Raw genomic sequence first — 20,225 nt, 5'->3', positions numbered from 1 at the left:
GGGGGGAAACGACTTAGCAGGGGTAAGCCATAGTGTACAGGTCACTGGCTCAGAGTCTGTCCTTGTGGCTCAGAAGGGAAGAGGGGAGAGGAGTAGAGGATTAGTCATTGGGGACTCCATAGTTAAAGGGACGGATAGGAGATTCTGCGGGAACAAGAGAGACTCGCGGTTGGTGTGTTGCCTCCCAGGAGCCAGAGTCCATGATGTCTCGGATCGTGTTTTCGAAATCCTTAAGGGGGAGGGGGACCAGCCCCAAGTTGTGGTTCACATAGTCACTCAAGACATAGGTAGGAAAAGGGATGGGGACGTAAGGCAGAAATTCAGGAAGTTAGGGTGGAAGCTTAGGGCTAGAACAAACAAAGTTGTTATCTCTGGTTTGTTACCCGTGCCACGTGATAGTGAGAAGAGGAATAGGGAAAGAGAGCAGTTGAACACGTGGTTACAGGGATAGTGCAGGAGGGAGGGATTCAGATACCTGGACAATTGGGGCTCTTTCTGGGGTAGGTGGGACCTCTACAAACAGGATGGTCTGCACCTGAACCAGAGGGGTACCAATATCTTGGGGGGGAAATTTGCTAATGCTCTTTGGGAGGGTTTAAACTAATTCAGCAGCGGGGTGGGTACCTGAATTGTAGCTCCGGTGTGCAGGAGGGTGAGAGTAGTGAGGTCATGGATGAGGATTCAGGGTCGCAGGAGTGTACTGGCAGGCAGGGAGGTGGTTTGAAGTGTGTATACTTCAACGCCAGGAGCATCCGGAATAAGATGGGTGAACTTGCAGCATGGGTTGGTACCTGGGATTTCGATGTTGTGGCCATTTTGGAGACATGGACAGAGCAGGGACAGGAATGGTTGTTGCAGGTTCCAGGGTTTAGATGTTTCAGTAAGTGCAGGGAAGGTGGTAAAAGAGGGGGAGGTGTGGCATTGTTAATCAAGGACAGTGTTACGGTGGCAGAAAGGACATTTAATGAGGACTCGTCTACTGAGGTAGTTTGGGCTGAGGTTAGAAACAGGAAAGGAGAGGTCACCTTGTTGGGAGTTTTTTATAGACCTCCGAAAAGTTCCAGAGATGTAGAGGAAAAGATTGCAAAGATGATTCAAGATAGGAGCAAAAGTAACAGGGTAGTTGTTCTGGGAGACTTTAACTTTACAAATATTGACTGGAAAAGCTATAGTTCGAGTACTTTAGAGGGGTCAGTTTTTGTCCAATGTGTGCAGGAAGGCTTCCTGATACAGTATGTAGATAGACCAACAAGAGGCGAGGCCACATTGGATTTGGTACTGGGTAATGAACCAGGCCAGGTGTTAGATTTGGAGGTAGGTGAGCACTTTGGTGACAGTGACCACAATTCGATTACGTTTACCTTAGCAATGGAAAGGGATAGGTATATACCAAAGGGCAAGAGTTATAGCTGGGGGAAAGGAAATTATGATGCGATTAGGTGAGATTTAGGTGGCATAGGTTTGGGAAGGAAACTGCAGGGGATGGGCACAATTGTAATGTGGAACTTGTTCAAGGAACAGCTACTACACGTCCTTGATAAATAAGTACCTGTCAGGCAGGGAGGAAGCAGTCGTGTGAAGGAACTGTGGTTTACTAAGGAGGTTGAATCTCATGTGAAGAGGAAGAAGGAGACTTATGTTAAGATGAGACGTGAAGGCTCAGTTAGGGCACTTGAGAGTTACAAGTTAGCCAGGAAGGACCTAAAGAAAGAATTAAGAGCCAGGTGGGGACATGAGAAGTCTTTGGCAGGTAGGATCAAGGAAAACCCTAAAGCTTTCTATAGGTATGTCAAGAGTAAAAGAATGACTTGGGTAACATTAGGGCCAGTCAAGGACAGTAGTGGGAAGTTGTGTGTGGAGTCTGAAGAGATAGGAGAGGCACTAAATGAATATTTTTCATCGGTATTCACACAGGAGAGGGACAGTGTTGTGGAGGGGAGTACTGAGATGCAGGCTGTTGGACTGGACGGGATTGAGGTTCATAAGGAGGAGGTGTTATCTATTTTTACCGTTTCCAGATTTGCTAAGTCCCCTGGGCTGGATGGGATTTATCCTAGGATTCTCTGGGAGGCTAGAGGGGAGATTGCAGAGCCTTTGGCTTTGATCTTTGTGTCGTCATTGTCTACAGGAACAGTGCCAGAAGACTGGAGGATAGCAAATGTTGTCCCCTTGTTCAAGAAGGGGAGTAGGGACAACCCTGGTAATTATAGACCGGTGAGCCTTACTTCTGTTGTGGGCAAAGTTTTGAAAAGGATTATAAGAGATAGGATTTATAATCACCTAGAAAGGAATAATTTGATTAGGGATAGTCAGCACCGTTTTGTGAAGGGTAGGTCGTGCCTCACAAACCTTATTGAGTTCTTTGAGAAGGTGACCAAAGAGGTGGATGAGGGTAAAGCGGTTGATGTGGTGTATATGGATTTCAGCAAAGCGTTTGATAAGGTTCCCCTTGGTAAGCTTTTGCAGAAAATACAGACACATGGGATTGAGGGTGATTTAGTGGTTTGGATCAGGAATTGGCTAGCTGTAAGAAAACAGAGGGTGGTGGTTGATGGGAAATATTCATCCTGGAGTTCAGTTACTAGTGGTGTACCGCAAGGATCTGTTTTGGGGCCACTGCTGTTTGTCATTTTTATTAATGACCTGGATGAGGGCGTAGAAGGATGGATTAGTAAATTTGCGGATGACACTAAAGTCGGTGGAGTTGTAGACAGTGCGGAAGGAAGTGGCAGGTTAGAGGGACATAGATAAGCTGCAGAGCTGGGCTGAGAGGTGGCAAATGGAGTTTAATGCGGAAAAGTGTGAGGTGATTCACTTTGGAAGGAGTAACAGGAATACTGAGTACTGGGCTAATGGTAAGATACTTGGTAGTGTGGATGAACAGAGGGATCTGGGTGTCCACGTGCATAGATCCCTGAAAGTTGGCACCCAGGTTGATAGGGTTGTTAAGGCGGCGTACAGTGTGTTAGCTTTTATTGGTAGAGGGATTGAGTTTCGGAGCCAGGAGGTTATGCTGCAGCTGTACAAAACTCTGGTGCGGCTGCACTTGGAGTATTGCGTACAGTTCTGGTCGCCGCATTATAGGAAAGATGTGGAAGTGTTGGAAAGGGTGCAGAGGAGATTTACCAGGATGTTGCCTGGTATGGTGGGAAAATCGTATGAGGAAAGGCTGAGGGACTGGAGGTTGTTTTTGTTGGAGAGAAGGTTAAGAGGTGACTTAATAGAGGCATACAAGATGATCAGAGGATTAGATAGGGTGGATAGTGAGAGCCTTTTTCCTTGGATGGTGATGGCTAACACGAGGGGACATCGCTTTAAATTGAGGGGTGATAGATATAGGACAGATGTTAGAGGTAGGTTCTTTACTCAGAGAGTAGTAAGGGCGTGGAATGCCCTGCCTGCAGCAGTGGTGGACTCGTCAACATTAAGAGCATTCAAATGGTTATTGGATAAACATATGGATGATATTGGAATAGTATAGGTTAGATGGGCTTTAGATTGGTTTCACTGGCCGGCGCAACATTGAGGGCTGAAGGGCCTGTACTGCACTGTAATGTTCTATGTTGCCTGTCACTTTATTTTTGTGGTTGAGAAGCTCTGCTGTAATATGTTGAATGCCAAGGCCCAAGCACAGATAACAATCCCAGCTCATGATATCACCGTGTGATGTCAACTTATTTATGCTATTCAAAGGTGCTCCAGGCAAGTGACATGCTGGGAGCAAGGCAGGGTTTGGAAGCCAGAAATTCAGGTATTTGTGCCAGTGGGTGGTTACTAACAACCTGTTCCTTGCTGCCATTTTTCTGCTCTCCACTCTCAGGAAATCTACTGGATTGAAGGGCAGGAAAATTGCTAGGAATCAGAATTATTTTATGCCAGCATCCTCTGAAGATCCCATGCCAAATGAACATTCAGAATCTGGAGTCCACTCCAATTTAATTTTGGGGAGGCCCCTTAAATCATGACAAATCTTTCAGACAAATGTACATGTTTCCTTGCATGCTGGACAAGCCACATTGGGTACGTGACTGTGGAGAAGATCTCAGTGAATGAAATGTGGTACATGAATGGCTAATCTGGAATTTAAAACTGCCTTGTAGCTGCCATGTTTTGCCCACTCATTTAACCTATGACTATCCCATTACAGATTTGCAACTTTCTCACATCTTGCTTTCCCACCCATCTTTGTATCATCAGCACATTTGGCTACAATACAGTCAGCCCTTTCATTCAAGTCATTAATATAGATTGTAAACATTTGAATTATCCTTGTGGCACTCCACTAGCTAGCTTGCCAAACCACAAAAGACCCATTTATTCTGTTTCTCTGATTCCTGTTAGTTCAGCCAACCCTTTATCCATGCTATTATATTTCCCCCAACACTATACGCTCTTATCATTTATGTGGCACCTTACTGGAATGCCTTTTAGAAATCCAAATACCCTACATTTACTGGTTTCCCTTTACACACCTTGCTTGTTACATCTTCAAAGAATTCTAATAAATTTGTCAAACACGATTTCCCATTCACAAAACCATGGTGACTCTGCCTGATTGCATTGTGATTTTCTAAATGTCCAGCTACTACTTCTTTAATAATGGATTCTAACATTTTCCCAATGACAGATTTTAGGCTAACTGGCCGATAATTTCTTGCTGTCTCCCTCCTTTCTTGAAGAGAGGTGTTATATTTGTGGTTTTCTAATCTACTGGTATCTTTCCAGAATCTAGGAAATTTTGGAAGATTACAGCTAATGAATCTACTTTTTGGCAGCTACTTCCTTTAAGACCCGAGGATGCAGGCTCCCAGGTCCAGGAGACATCAGCCATTAGTTTTCTCCTTATTTTCTCTATAAAACTTTATTGTTTCAAGTTCCTCCCTCTCTTTTGCCTCTTGATTTTCTACTATTTCTGAGATGCTTTTTGCATCTTCTGTGAAAAGGTCTCTGCTATTTTTTTGCCATTACCAAGTCCCCAGCCTCAATCCCTTAAGGTACCAACTGCTCACCTACCTACTCCTTTCCTTTTAATATATTTGTTGAAACTTCTATTGTGTGCTTTTATATTTCTTGCTGGTTTTCTCTCACTCCAAGTTCTTCCACTTAATCCTTTTAAAGTCATCCTTTGCAGGTTTCTAAATTTTTCCTATTCTTCTGGTTTACCGCTAATCTTTGCATCGCTGTTTGCCTATTCTTTTTAAAATCATCCTTAGTTAGATACAAATGATGTATCCGTCTCATAAGACTCTTGCTTTCTCAATGGAATACATCTTCATTGAGTTATGAAATATCTCAAATGACTGCCACAGCTTCTGTATCTTAACCCAATTTCCAAATCCTCCTTAGGCAACTGTCTTCACACCCTTGCAATTGCCTTTATTTAAGTTTAAACACTAGTTTCAGACCGATATTTCTCACCCTCAAATGGAATAGAAAAATCTTTGCTATCATTACTCTTACCTGGAAGGTCCTTTACCATGAGGTCATAAATTAGTCCTGTAAGTACAACATGATCAGGTCGAAAATAGTCTGTTCCCTCGTTGGTTCCAGAAGTATATTTGGAGTCAAGCCAATGTCATAAATTAATGGTGGCCAGTTTATCTTTCAAGTCTTTAGACAGCTAAAACGTTAGGGACTGAAGCTTCAATTCACCACAGTGCCAGTTTTGTAAAACTGTTTAGAAATTTATTGCACAATACAGCATCTAGCACCTCTCGATTTGATCCAACTGTACACACCATTTCAAAGTGGAGCTTTGTAGACTATCTAGATTATCTTGGGGCAGACAGCACTGAGAACCACTGCCTGCAAAATATGCATGGGTTTCTTCAATTGTATCAATGAGGAAACCCACGTGTGTCAGGTTCATAGTGCTATCTGCCCCAGGAAATCAACATAGTCTACATAGCATCACTTTGAAGTGGCTCTACATGAATTAATTTTTAGTGTGAAATACCTGAAGTAGAATGAGTCAATACAATGCAGAACTGGTTATTTATTGATTATAATTTTGAATTCAATTGATATCATTAATACATGATTGCTATCAATTTAAGTTGTAAGCAGCATGCTGATAAAAACCAGAATAAATCAATGTTTTAAATAGGACTATTAAAATGTTTTAAAATAAAATCAACCTGTTGTGTCATACAGATCCTCTAAAAAACGTTATCTGGTCATTTATGCACTGCATACGGGACAGGTGTGTACATGCAAACTGGCCGTCATGTTTCCTGCATTACCACAGTGACTGTAATTCTAAAGTATTTGAGCGCTTTTAAAATAACCTAGGTCATGAAAGTTACTGGATAAATGCGTTTTAAATCTGATCTTTTCTCTGGATTTAAAACATTGGAGAGTTTGAAAAAAATCTAATGTGGAAACATAACAGGGATTCGCACCCGTTTTTCAGTACATTCACATTCCTCTTTTCTTGGGCGGCCTGACTGAGTTTCAGAAGTTGAGTTTCCCTTTTCTTGGCACACAGTACAACAGGCTACAAGGCCCTTTCCTCGACAGTGAACGCAGGACAACACAAGCTGACAGCAGTAAGAGGTACTGCAGAGTCTGTATTCATCCCATGGGGCACCACAATATCTGCACTCTGGAGAAGAAAAACAAAAGAATAGTTTCATAAGCAATAGATTCACAAAGGCAATACAATTTAAACATGATTAGAAACACAAGTTATAAGCACTGATGAACATGCTGAATTCGGTGATAAGACCAGCTGTGGATCTTAGTCATTAAAGATTGAGAGCCTGAAGTTCGCGGGGGGGGGGGGGGGGGAGCCCGGGGCGCGAGAGAAGTGGGGGTGGGGCAGGGAGTCCGGGCACGAGGGGGGGGGGGGGGGGAGGGGAGGGAGAGCCTGGGCGCGAGAGGGGGGGCAGGGAGCCCGGGCGCGAGAGGGGGGGTGGCAGGGAGCCTGGGCGCGAGAAGGGGAGGGGGGGGGGGGGGGCAGGGAGTCCGGGTGCGAGAAGGGGGGGCAGGGAGCCCGGGCGCGAGGGGGGGGGGGCAGGGAGTCCAGGTGCGAGAAGGGGGGGGCAGGGAGTCTGGGTGCGAGAAGGGGGGGGGGCAGGGAGCCCGGGCGCGAGGGGGGGCAGGGAGTCCGGGTGCGAGAAGGGGGGGGGGGGGCAGGGAGCCCGGGCGCGAGAGGGGGGTAGGAAGCCCGGGTGCGAGAGGGGGGTGGCAGGGAGCCCGGGCGCGAGAGGGGGGTGGCAGGGAGCCCGGGCGCGAGGGGGGGGGGGGTGGCAGGGAGCCCGGTTGTGAGAGGGGGTGGGGGCAGGGAGCCCGGGCGCGAGAGGGGGGGGGGGGGGCAGGGAGCCCGGGCGCGAGAGGAGGGGGGGGCAGGGAGCCCGGGCGCGAGAGGGGGGGGGGGGGCAGGGAGCCCGGGCGCGAGAGGGGGGGGGGGGGGGGGGGCAGGGAGCCCGGGCGCGAGAGGGGGGGGGGGGGGGGGGTGTGGTGGCTGGGAGCCCGGGCGCGAGAGGGGGGGGGGGTGGCTGGGAGCCCAGGGAGATTGTGTTGAACTTCCAGTAAAACGAGAGCTGCAAGTCTCACTGCACTTGGGAAGATTTCTACTGGTCTGGGTCAGTCATACCAGTCGTGGCAATCATCGCAAGCCCTTCATTGTGCTTGGAGATAGGCACACTCTAAGTGATGCGGCATTAGTTAAGATGTCACAGGCATTGATTACTAAAAATAAATCATCCAACACCAGGTTATCTGGTATCACGAACTTTCAGAGCGCTGCTCCTTCATGGTGGATGGTGTTCTCACATGTGATGATGGCATCTATGTCGATGATCCGGCATGTCTTGCAGAGGTTGCTGTGGCAGGGTTTTGTGGTGTTGTGGTCGCTGTTCTCCTGAAGACAGGGTAGTTTGCTGCGGACAATGGTCTGTTTGAGGTTGCGCGGTTGTTTGAAGGCAAGTAGTAGGGGTTTGGGGATGGCCTTGGCGAGATGTTCGTCTTCATCAATGACATGTTGAAGGCTCCGAAGATGCCATAGGTTCTCCGCGCCGGGGAAGTACTGGACGACAAAGGGTACTCTGTCGGTCATGTACTGTGTTTGTCTTTTTTAAAAATACTTTTCCAATTCAATCAAATCAAATTCAGAGTCTCAACAAGTTGAGACATTTCAGATCCAGGCTGACAAGACAGGGCGAGCGACCAAACCACCCTGTCCTGGGCTTGATCTACATGAGCCAAGCTGATTGGAGAAGGGGGAGGTTCCTCCTCCAAGACTTGAGCTCATTTGCCTCTTAGCCAAAAGGCCGAGATGCCGCTTTAAAAAATTGCTTCATATGAAACATATGAAACTTCAGTGTAACCTAATGACCTCAACCAAGTGCGGCCGACCATGGGCTGCCATCCACACACTTGATCTTAGCCAAAAGGCCGAGAAGCGATGTTTGTCTTCTGACACACAACTTTCACACAACCCTGCCACAACAACTTCTGCAAGATGTGCCGGATCATCGACATAGATGCCATCATCACTCATTGGAACACCATCCACCAGGTACACGGTACATATACATGCGCCTCGGCCAATGTTGTCTACCTGATACGCTGCAGGAGAGGATGTCCTAAGGCATGGTACATCGGCGAGACCACGCAGACGCTACGACAACGCATGAATGGACACCACTCGACAATCACTAGGCAGGATTGTTCCCTTCCTGTCGGGGAACACTTCAGCAGTCAAGGACATTCAGCCTCTGATCTTCGGGTAAGCGTTCTCCAAGACACACAACAATGCAGAATCGCCGAGCAGAAACTGATAGCCAAGTTCTGCACACATGAGGACGGCCTCAACTGGGATCTTGTACTCATGTCACACTACGTGTAACCCCCACCATTTGGCCTGGGCTTGCAAAATCCTACTAACTGTCCTGGCTTGAGACAATTCACACCTCTTTAACCTGTGATTATCCCTCTCTCCACTCACATTGTCTGTACCTGTAAAAGACTTGATTACCTGTAAAGACTCGCATTCCAATCATTAGCTTGCTATTGAGTCTTTGCCTATATATGCCCTGTTTATGAACCCAACTCTCCACGCACCTGATGAAGGAGCAGCGCTCCGAAAGCTTGTGATTCCAAATAAACATTTTGGATTTTAACCTCATGTTGTAAGACTTCTTACTGCGCCCACCCCAGTCTAACGCTGGCATCTCCACATCAAAAATAAATCATGAACTTTTAACATAAATCTTAATGTGGAATTGGCATTAATTGTTGGCTGAATAACTGGAGCTGACTAGTTTTCACTCCAGATAAGGTATCTGAGAGTTCTATTTGGAGGCAGAATTGGGAAGATAAGCCTGGAAACAGACAGTTTTGATTTCAACTAATAAACTACAATTTCCTATGTTCAGCCCAATGACCTTATATAACAATTGTTCTGCAGCATCATACTGCTCCCTTCATCTGCAGTTTAAAATTGAGCGTGCATATTGTAATACACTGCGAAAAGATCCATCCACCAATTTACCATCCTGATAATCCCACATGATACAAAATGTACAATTTGTAAATTATTCCACTTTCTGGTTTATTCCACTGTTAAGTATTAAACAGAACTCAGCTTCAAAATAGTGAATCAATAGAAACAGGAGGCTCAGCCCTCAAGCTCATTCCACAATTCTATTAGATATTAGCTGACTTGTATCTTCACTGCTTTACCTGCCTTTGATCCCTACACCTTGATATTCTCACTTAACAAAAACCTTTGGATTTCAAATTTGAAAATTTCAATTGACTGTGTCTCTACACATTTTGAAGAAAAGGATTCCAGATTTCCACTGCTGTGTTTGTAGAAGAAGCACTTCCTGAATGGCTTCTAATCTTATTATAGTTGCCCCTTGTTCTGGATTCCCCCAACATGAAGAATCACTTTAGTGGTTCAAATATAACAATTCGTAAGAAGTTTATCTGCTGTACTTACCTGCAATAATGTCATCATTTGCAGAAATAGCATAGCGATTGTCAAAAACAAACAACTTTCCCCTGTAGAAACCACTTGGAAACTGTTCAAGATATTTGTGAATTCCACCTTTGAGTTGGTAAACTTCTTTGCACACATCCTAAATTGCAAACATGAATATGTATTCACCAAATAAATTGAGAAGATGCTTACTGCAAAATATCAGCGGGGTGATGGAAAGTTTGCTCTTTAACACAGGAGTGTTTCTGTCTCTGCGAGTTGTTCAGGTATGTATATTAAGCCTTATACATTTATGGTTCTCAAATGTGTGTCCACAGAGAAATTCCAAGGGGTCTGGGAAACGTGAGCTGGGAGGCAGGAGTGAAGAGTGACTGCCACAAATGCAGCAGAGTGAGCTGGGTTTCTCACCTAGGAGGGGAGTGTACAAGGATAGACAAACGCTGCAGTACATCCATGTCACTGATAAGTAAACACTCATTTTCTTAAGAGTATTATTACATCACACTTTACATGCAGCACTTACAAATTGTAATTTATATACTACAATTTAGAAGGGCGGGGGGGTGGGGGGGAGAGAGATCCATGATTATTATTCTATTTGAAAAAAGGTCCTTGAACACAAAATTGAGCACCACTGACATACAAATGAGAACAAATCCAGGGGTTCTGGCTTCACCAGTGAGAAACTGCATTCAGTGGGGCCATGGATTACAGGATCAGAATTACAATGTTGTGCTTCTCTTTGAGCTCAGTATTTCATGAGGACGATTTGAAAACTCCACATCCAATGAGATATGTTCCCAAAATATTAAAAATTTAAGTAGAAATGCTAAGACACCCTGAAGTTCTGAGGTCAGATTCATTCACTGAAGATGCAATGACATGAAGAATACAGTAATCCTATATTTACAGAACCATGGCATTCATAAATGAGGATAATCCTGAGAGCAAGAAATCTCAGCATCAACAGAAGGTACTTCAGCTTCATGGGTTGTGAGCGCCCAAAACCTAGAGGCCATAATGTGGATAACGCTGCTTTAATGCATCCACATAACAACCAGAATACAGAAACAAAGTGACAGCTAAGCCAACAGTCCATTAATCAGTATTTAAATATTATTCACAGAAAGACAAATTTGATAAGAGGCTGGAATAAAATTAAATTGCTTTCACAGACTTAATTAACTTTCCAATAATGTAAAATTATGCATGTGTGAAGCGTATTGACACATGATTAAATTTAATGAAGAGCTTCGTGTAAAATTATCCACGGAGTAGCTCTAAAAATACACATCCTAAAAATTACATGAAACTCATCTCCACAGAGTACTTTATCAGTACCACTCACATACGCCTTTCCTTTAATAGGTAAAATGACTGAATCGCCCTGGACTACAGTAATTTAATTCTGCAAGTGCATAAATGGACAGTAGGTTTTGGCATTTTGCCATGCCAAGTTAATCACATAGACTTTATGTTCCATGTAATGCTCCCATGTGTTCAATGATTTTCTTACCTTTGACCTTAGATAGGCTGAGCCTCGTTCACAGCGGATCCCCCCTGTGCAATACATAAGGACCTGTTTGTCCTTGAAACATTCCAAATTTGTATCTACATAATCTGGAAAGTAGCTGAATTTCCGGATATTCGGAGCAATGCAGTGTTGAAAATTTCCCTAAGAAACATAGAGCAATAGTTATAATTCAGAAAATCTTAAGAGTACAAGAACTACAAAATAAGTACATATTCTGCTATTATTCAATAAAAAGCTGATGCTAGAGTTCAGTGTATGAAGGAACTATAAACTGCAAACCAATCTGATATTATATTTTCACAGTGCTTTTCAGTACAGCACCAATTTTGAATTTTTGACTTTTTATCACAAACTTTGTCGCTTTTATGTACATAAATCTGGGGTAGCCCACTTCATCGCTAAGCTCAATCCAACCAGTTTCATTAAATGGTCGTCCACTCCATGCTGTATAATAACTGTCTCACCTAATCCAGGTAATTAGTGGATTTGGGCACAGTTGACAGCATATTCACCTTGGAGGGAGGGGGAATGTCTGTCTGGGAGGGCCGGCAAAGGGAAGGTGCTGAAGGCACCACAAATGGCTTTGGACGAGAAACACGTATTCAACGGAGTGACACCTGACCTCCTTCCCCATGTGAACTTCTGCTAAATAAACAATGGGGGCAATTCTCCCAAAAAAATTCTAAGTGCCGAATTCGCATAAAAATTGGAGTAAATCACATTGGAATTTTCAGCGGGAGTTTCAAAATGAATCTCCAACACTCTGGGCACTGCTGAGTGCACTAGCATCAATCAATACAAAAATCAGGGGACGATGCCTATTCGCACTGGAGAGACCGACACCATAGCACTGAGTGGACCACTACACACGTGTTAATCTGTCAGCACCGAGATCGGCGCATGCGCAGTGGCTCCTGTCTGCTCGCCTCCCGATTGCTGGCCAGCACCACCCATCCACAGTCCCAACACCGTCACACCCCACCCCCCCCCCACCCCACCCCGGCAACTCCAGCTCCCCAGCAGGCTGACCCCCCAACCCCGGCAACTGCAGCCCCCCCAGCAGGCTGATACCCCCCAACCCCGGCAGCTCTGGCCCCCCCAGCAGGCTGGCCCCACACCCCCCAACCACCCTGTTGGCCAGCCCCGGTCACTGGCCTCCCTCCTCTCTGTCAGTCAGTCCAAATGCAGAGTGGTAGCAGGACCCCCCCACCCATCGCCCTGAGGTACTGCCGCCCATCAAGCTCTACCCCCTGGGCACTGCCTGATGCCTGGTGGGCAGTGCCAAGGTGCCCCCTAGGGATTGGCACCTAGGGTGAGTGGGCACCCTTTGGTGCCTGAAACTCACTGCTGGGGGAGGTAGTGGAAGCAGATACGATAATGACTTCTAAGGGGTGTCTTGACAAATACATGAATAGGATGGGAATGGAGGGATATGGTCCCTGGAAAGGTAGGGATTTTAGTTCAGTCGGGCAGCATGGTTGGTGCAGGCTTGGAGGGCTGAAGGCCTGTTCCTGTGCTGTAATTTTCTTTGTTCTTTATTTAATGCCAGGGGGTCCAAGCTGGCACTGCCAACGTGGCACTGCCCAGCCAGTGCGGCACTGCCCAGCCAGTGCAACCCCCCAGCACCCAACCCTCTTGGGGGGGGGGGGGGGGGCGCATCGATTGCCCCCTCCTTCACTCCAGCTGGGTCGGGCCACCAGCTCCCCACAAGTTGGGAGCTATCCTAAACCCTGCTGGAGTGAACCACTCCTGACGGGGTGGGAGGGACTAGTGGGCCCGGAGACTTCAGTTCCAGGCCCACTAATAATATTCATAAGAACATAAGAAATAGGAGCAGGAGTAGGCCATCGAGCCCCTCGAGCCTGCCCCGCCATTCAATAAGATCATGGCTGATCTGAAGTGGATCAGTTCCACTTACCCGCCTGATCCCTATAACCCCTAATTCCCTTACCGATCAGGAATCCATCTATCCGTGATTTAAACATATTCAACGAGGTAGCCTCCACCACTTCAGTGGGCAGAGAATTCCAGAGATTCACCACCCTCAGAGAAGAAGTTCCTCCTCAACTCTGTCCTAAACTGACCCCCCTGTATTTTGAGGCTGTGCCCTCTAGTTCTAGTTTCCTTTCTAAGTGGAAAGAATCCCTCCACCTCTACCCTATCCAGCCCCTTCATTATCTTATAGATCTCTATAAGATCCCCCCTCAGCCTTCTAAATTCCAACGAGTACAAACCCAATCTGCTCAGTCTCTCCTCATAATCAACACCCCTCATCTCTGGAATCAACCTGGTGAACCTTCTCTGCACTCCCTCCAAGGCCAATATATCCTTCCGCAAATAAGGGGACCAATACTGCACACAGTATTCCAGCTGCGGCCTCACCAATGCCCTGTACAGATGCAGCAAGACATCTCTGCTTTTATATTCTATCCCCCTTCAAATTGTGTTTAAATTGCAATTTAAGTTAATTATGCAGCTCTGCGCCAATTTCTGGCATGGACCGGCGGTGCCGGAAATCCAGCTGCCAGAGACATGTGGAGGCTGTGGCGTCCAGCAGGGAGCCCGTAAAAACAGCCTCCACTCGAGTTCCCAGCCCACTATGCTACAAAACCAGGCCAGTGGGATGGGAGAATTGCCCCCAATATGTTTTCTATATTTGAAACCACAGCTGCATGTACGAATTTCCTTACACATCCTAATGCAGTGATGGGCAACCTAGGCTAGTGAGTGGGCCGCATGAACCATAAAATCCCTACAGTGCAGATCTGCACCGACTCTCCGAAAGAACATCACACCCAGGCCCTCCCCTCCACCCTATCCAGTAACCCCACGCTAATCCACCTAATCTACACATCTTTAGACACTAAGGGGCAATTTAGCATGGCCCTCTTTCATCTCAGTGGGCCACAAGATTGAAATCAGGCTTGTTCACTTACCATGACCGTATGAATAAGATTAAATAAATTTAATACACACCAAATATTTCATACATCATGTATGAAATCAAGTATAAAAAATGCTCAGATATTTACGTCACGGTGGCACAGTGTTTAGCACTGCTGCCTCACAGCGCCAGAGACCCGGGTTCGATTCCCGGCTTGGGTCACTGTCTGTGTGGAATTTGCACATTCTCCCCGTGTCTGCGTGGGTTTCCTCCGGGTGCTCCGGTTTCCTCCCACAATCTGAAAGACGTGCTGGTTAGTGGCAGCTAGGGGAATTTCACAGTAACTTCATTGCAGTGTTAATGTAAGCCTTATTTGTGACTAATAAATAAACTTTAAACAACTTAAAATGGTAAAATTAAAATATTTACACTTTGGACGCAGAGGGAGTGCATGCTTCTCACAGTCAATGTTGTGTTCAATCAGCATGTAACTCACTTCATTTGCTCTTGCTTAATGTGCATATCATCTCAGTCATGCAAGTAGAAAAAAAACTACACAGACAGAAATCAGCGGAATGTGGCAACTCTGCTTGTGTGCAACTTTTGTTTTATTCATTCGTGGGACATGGGTGTCTCTGGCTGGCCAGCATTATTGCCTATCCCTAGTTGCCCTTGGAGGGTTGAGTGTCAAGCACATTGCTGTGGCTCTGGAATCACATGTAGGCTAGACCAGGTAAGGACAGCAGATTTCCTTCCCTAAAAGACATTAGTGAACCAGATGGGTTTTTCCGACAATCGACAATGGTTTCATGGTCATCCCGTAGATTCTTACCTCAGAATATTTTTTATTGAATTCAAATTCCACTAACTGCCGTGGTGGGATTCGAACCCAGGTCTCCAGAACATTAACTGAGTTTCTGGATTAATAGTCTAGCAATAATGCCACTAGGACATTGCCTCCCCATTAACAAAATGTCTCGTAGGCTGCACTCAGAATCCAGATGTATCGAATGTGGCCCAGGGTTGCAAGTTGCCCATCACTGTCTTAATGGGTTCTACTTGAGCAGCACAGCAGGCCAGGAAAATCGCACCCATAATGTCTGACCATACTGGTGTTGTTTTCAGTTGCATTCACTGTTATGACATCCAATATATTTTTTAAAATTGCACTTGCAACATCAGTAACTGACTAACATAAAAATCATGTGAATAAAAACTCACTATTTTGCTCTCATAGAAATTCCTACAGTCCAGCAGGATGGTATCTTTTCGGATTTGGGCATTGTTGGACAGCGCTTCTACTTTTCTGTGGAATTCCTCCGGAGTTAAATGAATTCCTATGATATGATTTACAAAATGAACAAGAAACAATCAAAACACTGTGCCTAACCTTAGCTGTGCCGAACCTTAGTATGGCTATAACAAAATCAAACATGTATTCAGTTAAACAAGATTTGTAAAAATGCAAGATCTTGTTATCGAACTAGATAAAACCTGTGTTTAATTAAAATCTGCTCTTATACCAAAACCGCTCTGGTATTCAAATATTATCATTTAAGCCAACAATAATAGTGGTACAATTTGTAAATGAACTGCAGTGCCATTTATGAACAGATATTTAATTATATAATGTACCAGCAACCAATCCCATGCTGCTCTTTCACTTACCAGCATCTTTATAAGAAACCTTCTCAGGATCCACTCCCATGGGAACAACCTCTTTAAAAACTCCAACTCGCAGATCTTGGAAACAGTGGGATCCTCCTGCACTTCGCTTAAAGAAAAATATTTATTGTAATAATTATTTTGTAGGTATTAGAGATATGAAGTGTGAATGGATTTATATATCAATGCTGGGAATGCAATAAATTAAATTTTGGATTAATCAGGATTGCATTAAGAAACGTAAAATGGTGGACGTGAAAAACAACATTGAAGTTTCCAAAGGTAGAATCTGAACTCTTGGTTCAGAAGGTGGTCTCAGATTACAAATTAAACCAGTTTGCAAAATTCTAGTCTGTGGATATGAAACTGTCTAAGGAACAGAAGGCAGTGGTGGTGAAAGATTATTTTTCAGACTGGAGGGAGGTGTGCAGTGGTGAACCTTGGGGTCCGTGTTAGTACTTTGTTCTTTTTGATATATATTAATGACATGGGCTTGTGTACACGAGACATAATTTCAAAGTTTGCAAATAACACAAAACGGGGAAACGTAATGAACAATGAGAATAGAAGACGACTTCAGGAAGACTTAATTGACCAGTGAAACAGGCAGCCTCATTGCTGAGAAAATGTCAAATAGACAAGTATCAAGTGATTCATTTGGTAGGATAGTAAACTAAATGGTACAACTTTCAAGGGAGTACAGGAAGAGAGACCTGGAGTATAGTACACAAAGTTGAAAAGGCCATTTCCATAGAGTAGAGAATCATGGAAATGGTGCTGAATCTTTATAAAATACTAGTTAGGCTCTGGTTGGAATACTTTGGTCAATGTGGGGACTACACTTCAGAAAGATGACCAGAGTGTGGAGGGGATTTACTGGAATGATAATTGAAGTCTTTCTTCCCAGTTATGTAAAGAAACTAGAAAAACTGGATTTGTCCCTACAGCAGAGAAGCTCAAGGGGAGATTTGATAGGTGCTCCAAAAGAGTTTTGATAGAATAAGTAAGGAGAAACTGTTTCCACTGGTAGAAAGGTTGGTAAACAGAGGATACAAATTAAAGCAGCAAAGGTCTTTATCATTGCCTCAAACTCATGGATGTTCTATTTCAAGATTATATGTCCTCATGCTGTCCTCTAGCCCCTCTCCTCTCAAGATAAGAAATGACAATTTGATTTGTCACATGTATTAGTATACAGTGCAAAGTATTATTTCTTGAGCGCTATATAGACAAAGCATTCTGTTCATAGAGAAGGAAAGGAGAGGGTGCAAATTATGGTGTTAAGTCATAGCTAGGGTGCAGGGAAACATTAACTTAATATGAGGTAGGTTGATGATTGGAAAGAGCAGCTTGGGCTTGACTTTGCAGGCGAATGGTGGGAGGAGGCCCTTCTTAGGGTCAACTCCAGCTTCTTCTGCGCCTACTCAAGTTTAATCCAGTTTAAAGTTTTGAATAGAATTCACTTCACCAAGGCTGGAATTAGTAAGTCCCTCCCCCACACAAGCAACAAATGCATGAGGTGTTTAGTTTAGTTTATTTCAGTGGCACCAGTAGGCTTACATTAACACTGCAATGAAGTTACTGTGAAAATCCCCTGGTCGCCACACCCCTATTCGGGTGCACTGAGGGAGAATTTAGCATGGCCGATGCACCTAACCAGTATACCTTTCGGACTGTGGGAGGAAACCCATGCAGATATGGGGAGAACGTACAGACTCTACAAATACAGTGACCCAAGCCAGGAATTGAACCTGGGTCCCTAGTGCAATGAGGCAGCAGTGCTAACCACCGTGCCACCCCTATCACTTGCCCCTGCAGACCATACCCACACGTTCTGGTAATAAGAACATAAGAAATAGGAGCAGGAGTAGGCCATCTAGCCCCTCGAGCCTGCCCCGCCATTCAACAAGATCATGACTGATCTGAAGCGAATCAGTTCCACTTACCCGCCTGCTCCCCATATCCCCTAATTCCCTTATCGATCAGAAATCTATCTACCCGTGATTTAAACATATTCAACGAGGTAGCCTCCACCACTTCAATGGGCAGAGAATTCCAGAGATTCACTACCCTCAGAGAAGTAGTTCCCCCTCAACTCTGTTCTGAACCGGCCCCCACTTATTTTGAGGCTGTGCCCTCTAGTTCTGGTTTCCCTTCTAAGTGGAAAGAATCTCTCTACCTCTACCCTATCCCTTCATTATCTTATATGTCTCTATAAGATCACCCCTCAGCCTTCTAAACTCCAACGAGTACAGACCCAATCTGTTCAATCTCTCCTCATAAGCTACACCCCTCATCTCCGGTATTAACCTGGTGAACCTTCTCTGCACTCCCTCCAAGGCCGATATATCCTTTCGCAAATAAGGGGACCAAAACTGCACACAGTACTCCAGTTGCGGCCTCACCAGTGCCTTGTATAGTTGCAGCAAGACCTCCCTGCTTTTATATTCTATCCCCCTCACGATAAAGGCCAACATTCCATTTGCCTTCTTGATCACCTGCTGCACCTGCAGACTGAGTTTTTGCGATTCGTGCACAAGGACCCCCAGGTCCCTCTGCACAGTAGCATGATATAATTTTTCTCCATTTAAATAATATTCCAATTTACTATTATTTCTTCCAAAGTGGAAACCTCACATTTGCCAACGTTATATTCCATCTGCCAGATCCTCGCCCTCTCGCTCAGCCTATCCAAATCTCTCTGCAGACTTTCCGCGTCCTCCACACAATTCGCTTTCCCACTCATCTTCGTGTCATCAGCAAACTTTGATACCCTACACTCAGTCCCCTCCTCCAGATCATCTATGTAAATGGTAAACAGTTGAGGCCCCAGCACCGATCCCTGCGGCACGCCACTGGTCACCAACTGCCAACCAGAAAAGCACCCATTTATTCCAACTCTCTGCTTCCTGTTAGATAGCCAATCCCCAATCCACGCCAACACCTTACCCCCAACTCCGTGTACCCCAATCTTCTGCAGCAACCTTTTGTGAGGCATCTTATCGAATGCCTTCTGGAAATCTAAAAACACCACATCCACCGGTTCCCCTCTGTCAACCGCACTAGTCACATCTTCATAAAAATCCAGTAAATTCTTCAAACACGACTTTCCCTTCATGAATCCATGCTGTGTCTGCTTGATCGAACCATTCTTATCCAGGTGCTCTGCTATTTCCTCTTTAATGATGGACTCCAGCATCTTCCCAACTGCGGACGTTAAGCTAACCGGCCTGTAGTTACCCGCCTTTTGTCTACTTCCTTTTTTAAACAGCGGCGTAACAGTAGCTGTTTTCCAATCAGCCGGCACTACCCCAGAGTCCAGCGAATTTTGATAAATAACTATTAACGCATCTGCTATTACCTCAGCCATTTCTTTCAGTACCCTGGGATGCATTCCATCTGGGCCCGGGGACTTGTCTACCTTCAGTCCCATTAGTCTACCAAGCACTACCTCTTTAGTAACAGTAATTGTATTAAGGACCTCACCTCCCACCAACTCTCGATCTCTAATATTCGGTAAACTATTTGTGTCTTCCACCGTGAAGACCGACACAAAGAACTTATTTAAAGTCTCAGCCATTTCCTCGTTTTCCACTATTAAATCCCCCCTCTCGTCCTCCAAGGGTCTAACATTCACTCTAGCCACTCTATTCCTTTATATATATATTTGTAAAAACTTTTACTATCATTTTTTATATTTTGAGCTAGTTTAGTTTCATAATCTATCTTTCCTTTCTTAATCGCTTTCTTAGTCATCCTTTGTTGTTTTTTTAAAGCTTTCCCAATTCACTAATTCTCCACTATTTTTGGCCACTCTGTACACATCTGTTTTTATTTTAATACTCTCCTTTATTTCCTTCGTTATCCACGTCTGGTTATCCCTTTTCTTACAGTCCTTCTTTATCACCGGAATATATTTTTGCTGAGTACTTAAAAAAATCTCCTTAAAAATCCTCCACTGTTCCTCAGCTGTCCTACCTACCAGTCTGCTCGCCCAGTCTACATTAGCCAATTCCGCCCTCATCCTATCGTACTCCCCTCTGTTCAAGCAGAGGACACTGGTTTGGGACCCTACTTTCTCACCCTCCATCTGCATCAGAAATTCAACCATATTATGATCACTCAACCCAAGAGGATCCCTCACAAGAAGATCCTTAATTCTACCTGTCTCATTACACAGTACCAGATCTAAG

The 20,225-nt window shown here is 44.9% G+C and overlaps 1 protein-coding gene across 3 annotated transcripts in view; it reads right to left on the bottom strand.

Moving 5' to 3' along the window:
* tstd2 (thiosulfate sulfurtransferase like domain containing 2) overlaps window positions 1–20,225 on the bottom strand; it is a 66,010-nt gene that overhangs the window by 19,789 nt on the left and 25,996 nt on the right. For 2 of the 3 annotated variants that reach the window (XM_078214248.1, XM_078214250.1), the window contains 5 exons: window positions 16,036–16,141; window positions 15,589–15,704; window positions 11,466–11,624; window positions 9,950–10,088; window positions 5,981–6,604 (listed from right to left, as the gene is read on the bottom strand). In XM_078214248.1, the coding sequence (XP_078070374.1) occupies window positions 6,372–6,604; window positions 9,950–10,088; window positions 11,466–11,624; window positions 15,589–15,704; window positions 16,036–16,141 (753 nt within the window). In that variant the 3' untranslated portion in view covers window positions 5,981–6,371. Of the gene's footprint in view, window positions 1–5,980; window positions 6,605–9,949; window positions 10,089–11,465; window positions 11,625–15,588; window positions 15,705–16,035; window positions 16,142–20,225 lie in introns of those variants that run through there. The other variant, XM_078214249.1, reaches the window with a different exon arrangement.

This window comes from Mustelus asterias, chromosome 6, assembly GCF_964213995.1.
Source record: "Mustelus asterias chromosome 6, sMusAst1.hap1.1, whole genome shotgun sequence".
NCBI classification, from domain to species: domain Eukaryota; kingdom Metazoa; phylum Chordata; class Chondrichthyes; order Carcharhiniformes; family Triakidae; genus Mustelus; species Mustelus asterias.
The sequence above is the reverse complement of the archived record's forward strand: the minus strand, read 5'-3'. Positions and strand labels throughout refer to the sequence as shown.